Below are 7417 nucleotides of genomic sequence, written 5' to 3'. Positions count from 1 at the left end.
AATTATAAACTGTTGGTACATACTTTAAATATGGTATCCTGGACATTAAGTAAATGAGAGAAGCTTGTCTGCATAAGTAATCGAATAAATAATGGGGGCCCAAGTCGACCTCTGCTCAAGGCCCTCTGTAATTTTTGGCCGGCTCTGTGTAAATGAACGCGGTTTCTTTTAGATATTGTTCTCATCTTAGTTTTCTAGGAATATTAATGTAAAGTGTGTATGTTATTTCTTTGATAACCTGTTAATAGGAAAGGCTCTGGTGCTGCTCCTCTACACTTGACCTGAAGGTATCCGCGGCATGCTCCTGTCGGTGGACGCCACCATACATGCCTATACCATCGGAGCCAATAACACCGGTACATGCCGATCCCTTTAGAGAAATGTAACGATATCTGCGGTCCAGACGGAAACATCTGCCAGCATTCGCTGTGACAGCTTGAGACGGAAGGCGTGGCTGCGTGACGGGTCCGTGTTTATGTCAAGCCGCAGCAGAAGCCAGCTGACTCTACACGGCAACTTGCTCGATCTATCGAGGGCTGTAAACGGTACGTTATTCTGCATCGGCGTTTTGACGATGTTTGATGCAAAGTGTGTTTTGAAGCGTTTTTCCACGCATTTGGAGGAGGTGTCATGTGTTTCTACATTTAGCTGTGGATGTTTTTTCTTCGTATCTCCAAGCTAGCATTAGCTGCTGCTAGCTAGCTGGTTGCTAGCCGGGATTTTTGTTTTGTCTTTTTTTTTTTTTCTTCTCTCCAAAGCAGACCCTCAGCAGCTTCTTCCGCCTGCTTACATAGGTTTCAGCGTTAAAACTTTGATTAAGTATAGGTCGAGTGCCACTATTTTAATGTAAATCACCAGCTATTCCCACGTATTTGTACGGTGCCGCGTTGCTACAGTATATATGGGTCATTTTTCTAACTGTCAGCTAAAGTTTACTGAAAGGGCAGCAGCCATTGGAAACAACATACTTACTCAGACGTTTGATACTCAAAAAGAGATTAAACTAAAATAACAGTTGGGTTTTTTTCTATAACCAAATATGGAGTCTTTCAACGAATTTACACCTCTATTTTCTGACATTTGAGACACGAAATTTGACATAACCTAGTTCTAATTTTATGCTCTATTCTTGTATTTATTAATTTTTGTTTAGTTTACACTTAAGTAAATTTTGTGATGATTTAATTGCAATGTACACTATTGTGCCTTTTGGCCAGATCTCTCTCGAAAAACAGATTTTATCTCGAGGGATTTTCTGGTAAAATAATGGTTAAATAAATGTCAATAAAAAACGTAAACATAAAATTGTTAAAGGGGAAAATAAACTAAACACCTATCGAGTGATATTAAAAAAATACACCTGCCAAAAATTTCAGAAATTTTTACTATAATTTTACATTTTTTTACAAGAAAAAGCTTGAATATTCTCAGATGTCGGAAAAAATCGGAAATTAGCAACAAAAAAAAATCTAATTTAATTGATTAAAGGCATAATGTTGCATAAATCTGTAAAACAAAATAATGAAAATTTTAGGTGATGTGCATCAGAGTGTTTTACAAAGTCTACCGGTGCAAATCCCCGCTCTCTCTGCCGTTATGTCCTTGAGCAAGAAACTTCACATTTGCCTGCAGGTGGAGGTCAAAGGGCATGGTGGCGCCAGTGCATGACTGCCTCAGGTTAGCTGCAAAGCATTCATCCTTCTAAGTGGTGACGTCTTAAATGCGATCAGTTAGGACATTTATATGAACAACCTGAGCGATTATTACTAAGGTATTCCATGACCTCATTATGTTTAGCAGTGTGTAACCCTAACATTTTTAAAATTTGTCTTCCAGTGTGCCGAAGTGTCACCCCTGCCTGGGTGCCATGGTCCTCTGTTACACATGAGCTCTACTATGTGGTACATCATGCAGAGCATTCAGAGTAAATACTCCTTGTCCGAACGGCTCATCCGCACCATCGCCGCCATCCGCTCATTTCCACACGACAACGTGGAGGATCTGATTCGTAAGGTATGTCGCTTATCAGTAAAAAAAAAAAAACAAAACAAAACAAAGTCTCCTGGCTGTTTTGACATTTTTATGTCCGACCCTCCTTAGGGCGCTGATGTAAACCGGATGCATGGGACCCTCAAACCCCTTCACTGTGCCTGTATGGTAGCCGATGCCGACTGTGTGGAGCTGCTGTTGGAGAAAGGCGCAGAGGTGGGTTTATTTCCGCGCGTTTTAGATGAATATTCAGGTCTCCAGATAGAGATCACTCAGAGAGAGCTGAGCCTGTTTGTGCTTGTTGATCTGAAGCAGTGCTGTACAACAAGATGTGGCTTTTGAGCTTGTCGTAGCCCTGGAAAACAAGTGATGGTTATATTTTACCAGGTTTCCGGGTTCCTGCGCAGTCTTGACATGTCTGGGAAAAGTACGGAATTTGATTTTCCTCATTTTCCAAGTCTGATAAGGAAATAAAAGAAAATTGGCGATAGAACAGTTTTCATACTTTATTCAATCAACTAAAAGATTATTAAAAAAAAAAAAAAATCAGAAAATATATGACCTTTTATTTCTCTTCTGCTTTGGTTTTTGAGTTATTGACAGAAAATTCTTCTTTTTTAAAAACAATATGGAAATTGAGTTTTTTCAGTGTAGAAAATCAAAAAGCGTAGAGATGAGTTAAAAGTAGTTTAGACGAAATTTGTGGAACAGAAATGGCGCAATTTTGACAGAACTGCTCTTATAACATCAGAGAAGAAGTAAATCAAGTCAAATGTATTTAAGTAGTACATCTAAAACCAACTGCAGTTCACCAAATTGCTTTACATAATAAAAAATTGAACAATTTAACAACAAAAAATGAGCAAAAATAATCAATTAAAGCACAACCAACACACAGATGCCCTGCATAACTAGTGTTAAAAGCCAGAGAAAGGAAATGTGTTTTAAATAGCGGTTTAAATTGATCAATTTAGTAAGTTGGAGTGGCACATGTGTCATTGGTTTAGTGACAACACATGCGAACCACAACATGCCTGATGTGCACTTCCTATGACTTTATCAGCAACAATGACAACACATGCAGGTTTTCATTTGATCGTGTTCAAAGTTGGTTAATCTGTTTGGACCGACAAGCTTCTAGTTTGTTTACTTGCTTCCTGACACACCACAGTTTGTCACCGAAACTTCAAATGGTTTTTCGGGAACGTAACTAGAGGCGACATGCACTGAAAACAAAAGCTTTGCACGAGAAAATGTGTTCATTATTCTAACAAAGTGACTCAGAAATGAGTCATACTTTAAACGTAAAAACTCTAAACCCGTTAAAGAAAGTTGAGGTCTATGCCGTCTTCAGTTTATTATTTACAGAGTAGGACTAAATTGTTGTTTTTTGCTGTCCGTGCAGCACAGGAGTTAGTTTTTGTGTATTTATAAGGATGTATTAAAGATACACTGATAAGCCCTATCCTAATTTATTTAAGATCTGAGCTGCCAATTCTGTTTTTTCTTTGTTTACTTCTCTCATTTTTGATTTGCATCAAGAGCTTTAACACCTAAAGAAGAAAGTATTTGGAGTCCAAAAGAATTGTATTATAAAGTTTAACACTATGTATAAAAGGACATGTGTTTTAAAATTGTCTTAATGTTTTGATTTTAAGTAGATGAAATGCACACTATTGGCTTATTGACCAAAAACAGTAAGAGTTCTTAGTTTCAATGAATTTAACGAAAACTAGAAATTTAGATTTTTTGTTTTTAGCTTGTGGCCTTCAGATCACCGATTAGAGCCAATGACGAAAATATTGGCTTATTCTAATTTCCTGGTGACTGGTTGGGTCATCTCTGCTGTCCACATGACAGAAAATAAGCTGCTATTTGTACAGTAAAGGTCTAGAAGGCTGAATCCTGTCTTTCCAACAACTAAACTTTTTTGCGTTCCTGTTGGTGTGAGCGCTCCGTCAGGTGAATGCTCTGGATGGTTACAACCGCACGGCGCTGCACTACGCCGCGGAGAAGGACGAGAGCTGCGTGGAGCTGCTGCTGGAGTACGGCGCCCAGCCGAACGCGCTGGACGGCAACAAGGACACGCCGCTCCACTGGGCCGCCTTCAAGGACAACCCGGAGTGTGTGAGGGCCCTGCTGGAGAGCGGGGCCTGCCCCAATGCCCGGGACTACAACAATGACACGCCTCTGAGCTGGGCAGCGATGAAGGGCAATCTGGAGAGCGTCAAGGTTCTGTTAGACTACGGCGCCCAGGTCCATGTGACCAACCTGAAGGGTCAGACCCCTATATCCCGGCTGGTGGCCCTGCTGGCCCGAGGCCTGGGCACGGAACAGGAGGAAGAGTGCTTGGAGCTGCTTTGCCGAGCGGCGGGGCGCTTCGAGATCCGGCGGGCTGACGGCACCCTCCCCAAGGAGCTGAGCAAAGACCCCCAGCTGCTGGCGAGGCTGTCCAACATGGTGGCTCAGGCGCCCACGCTGCGCTCGCTGGCGCGCTGCACCATACGGCAGAGCCTCGGAGTGCAGTTCCTCCCCACCGCCGTGAAAGAGCTTCCCCTACCGGAAACGGTTAAAGACTATCTACTACTGAGAGACTGATGACGGCGGCGGCGGAGGATCCTCAGACCTCATGGGCTGATGATTAAACAGCTCGTCATACCGCATTTATTGGCAAGTCGATACAGATGTATGTCTTTTTCTTTTTTTTCTTTTCTTGTATTTACACAACATCCGGATGAGGAGTGATTTAAGTGCAGACTGCTGTGTTTAATCAGTGTCATGTGAATGAACAAGGCAGGACTTGCACATTTTCAACTAAACAGCTGTTGGTTTTTCTTTTGAAGTCTGGTAGCAAAAAGAAACAGAAAACCCCCTCCCACTCCGCCAAACTAAAGCATCAGATTTGCTCGACTTCCTCGTGGGAATAAACCAAGATCAAACGAGTCCTTTGATCACTTAGCTATGTTCCAAAAAGCTATTCATTAGAATATTTTAGAATGCTTATTATTACTCATTTTTGCTTGATTGGCTTTGTAAATGAAACTGTGTCGAACTCAGAAGACGGCTTTGTTTAAAAAAATGATAATAAACGTACAGTGACATGCTTTCAGCATGGTGGAATAAAAAAAAAAAAAAAAAAACAACAACCCAGTTGATGAATGATGTCGTAATTATGAAGGTTTTCCAGTCATTTTTATGAGATGCTTTATGTAAAATACCTGGGAAGAGTAACCATAACCCTTTAACTTCTCCACATTTTACCACACGACAGCCACAGAATTTCAATGTATTCTTTTTATGTTTGCATAGATTTTTAAAAAATAAATTATATTTATGGTGAGACAATAATTGATTCTTCAAAGTAGCGACCGTCTTCTTTACAGTATAGGTCAAACTCATTCAGATTACACGGAGAGCTTCTCTGGACATCTGTGTTTAATGTCTTGCCTGAAATTCTCAGTTGGATGTAGGTCTGAACTTTGACTAGCCCATTTAACACATGAGTATTGTTTGCTCATAATATTAAGGTTATTTTCCTGCTGGAAGGTGAACCTCTTCAAATCTAAACAAAATAGTGTCAGACATTTTGAGTTTGATTAATGCAGGTTCTTTGTTTGTGTCGCTATCACTTTAAGGATTTTAATAACAGTTTGAGGTTGGTTCAGCAGAGGCCAACCACACCACTTCAACCTTACCAAAATCGGTTAGAAATGATGTGTAATGTTTGCACGCAAAGAAATTTGGTTTGTGCTGAAAATATGAAGGTGTAAAAGGAGAGAAAAAAAATGACAGCCCTTTTGTTTTGCTGTGACATTTATGTGTTTTTCTTGAATATCTTTGAAGCTCTGATGGCAGAGAAAATGTTTTACTTCGCTTAACTTCCCTCCGATGCTCACGCACTTAAACATTAATAACTTACCATCCACTTCACAATTATCCTCTACTTTGTGTTGGTCTGCCACATAAACTCCCACTAAAATACACTGAAACTTGTGGTTATAACGTGTTGAAATGTGGAAAAGTTGAAAGCCGTTGAACTTTTTTTGCAAGGCACTGTGTTGAAATAATTTGTATGATAAGTTTTGGTTGTGATCGGTCAGTGATATTCACTAAGAAAATAGCATTAAACACACACACCTATTTTGGAGCAGGAAAGATTGTACCAGATGGGAACAATTGCATTTATGTTGTAGCAGCAGAGTGATGCTGATTATTAGTGTTGGTTTCACTTAAATGTGCCAGGTAGACTTCTGAATATGTCCAACGCTAACAAAAGTGGTGTCACCACGCCTGCTGTCATGTTTGACTCTCTGTTTATTTGGGCTTTATTGAGTGTTTTTTTGTTGTTGTTGTTTTGTTTTGTTTGTTTTTTGTTCCTACAATGGAGGTTTAAATTTGCAAAACTTTTTTCAAGGGTGCTCACGGGTTCCAAAACTAGAGTCACTTTGTTTTAAATTCAATATTTAAATGTTAAAACCATGAAATGGCATGATGAGTTAGTTTTGTCTTTTGTAAAGCCACTCAATGAGCTGGCAAAAAAATGTGTTGGAGGTCTGGAATCTGACCATTCCTTAAACTTATTTTTGTCTGCCTGTTCTGTAAATATACATATAAATTAACCATATGATTATTTCTCGTGTATGCCTGCAAAGGTGCTTCTTTTCTTTGTCAGTATAATGCAAGTAAATGCCTTTTTGTTTACCTGTCTGCCTTTTTCTCTTTGCTATTTTTAAACGCAAACAATTTAATTCTGATTGGGATTTATTTCTGCCAGCTCACGTTTACAGCTCCCACATTGCGCCGCACCAGCTTCACTGCTAACTTAAACTCTGACTCTTGGATCTTCCACGCTCTGCAGCAAATCCCTAAGATAAGAACGACAATGTATTTGCGCATAAATTTAATCTACATCTTTGTCAGTAAACATATTTTTCTTAAAGCAATTTAAGAAAAAATAATCTACAAAAAAAAAAACGCTGACAAAAAGATTATTGAAGACCAAAGCTGTACTGAATGTGGTCAAAACCCGATCCACTAGGGGTCGCTCTAGCTTTGTTTCTAGCTCCAGTGACGGTAACAAACCCTATGAATGAATACTCAATCTCATAAGTACTGGAGTGGTAGAGATAACATTGACTGTGGATTGCATCATCTACATTTAGCATTGTGTTTTTGTTGAAGCATCCACTTTAATTAACCTGATCTGATCTCCAAATATTGCTTCCTTTTCACGCAATCTTCCTAATTATTTTTAAAGTTATATACTGTTTTCTGGAAAGCAACTATTAAGTTCCAGAAAGAAAAAAAATAATTAAAGAAGAGATATTATGTAAAATTGAAAAATTTTATGCCATAAAGTCAAATTTATTTTAAGTTATGTTTGATATATAAAGTATTATAACGACTGAAGGTAACATAGTTACTTGAT

At 39.1% G+C, this 7417-nt stretch overlaps 1 protein-coding gene across 1 annotated transcript; it reads left to right on the top strand.

Annotated features, from left to right (window-relative positions):
• Nucleotides 1-258: 258 nt before the first annotated feature.
• Nucleotides 259-6690, top strand: asb8 (ankyrin repeat and SOCS box containing 8). The gene is made up of 4 exons (XM_015038043.1): nt 259-545; nt 1837-2013; nt 2101-2205; nt 3952-6690. The coding sequence occupies exons 2-4, from the start codon at nt 1885-1887 to the stop codon at nt 4585-4587; spliced, it is 870 nt and encodes a 289-aa protein (XP_014893529.1). The 5' UTR covers nt 259-545; nt 1837-1884; the 3' UTR covers nt 4588-6690.
• The last annotated feature ends 727 nt before the right edge of the window (nt 6691-7417 follow it).

This window comes from Poecilia latipinna, unplaced genomic scaffold, assembly GCF_001443285.1.
Source record: "Poecilia latipinna isolate Pla-1442-1.1 unplaced genomic scaffold, P_latipinna-1.0 Scaffold426, whole genome shotgun sequence".
Lineage (NCBI taxonomy): Eukaryota > Metazoa > Chordata > Actinopteri > Cyprinodontiformes > Poeciliidae > Poecilia > Poecilia latipinna.
This window is presented reverse-complemented; position numbering and strand designations above follow the sequence as displayed.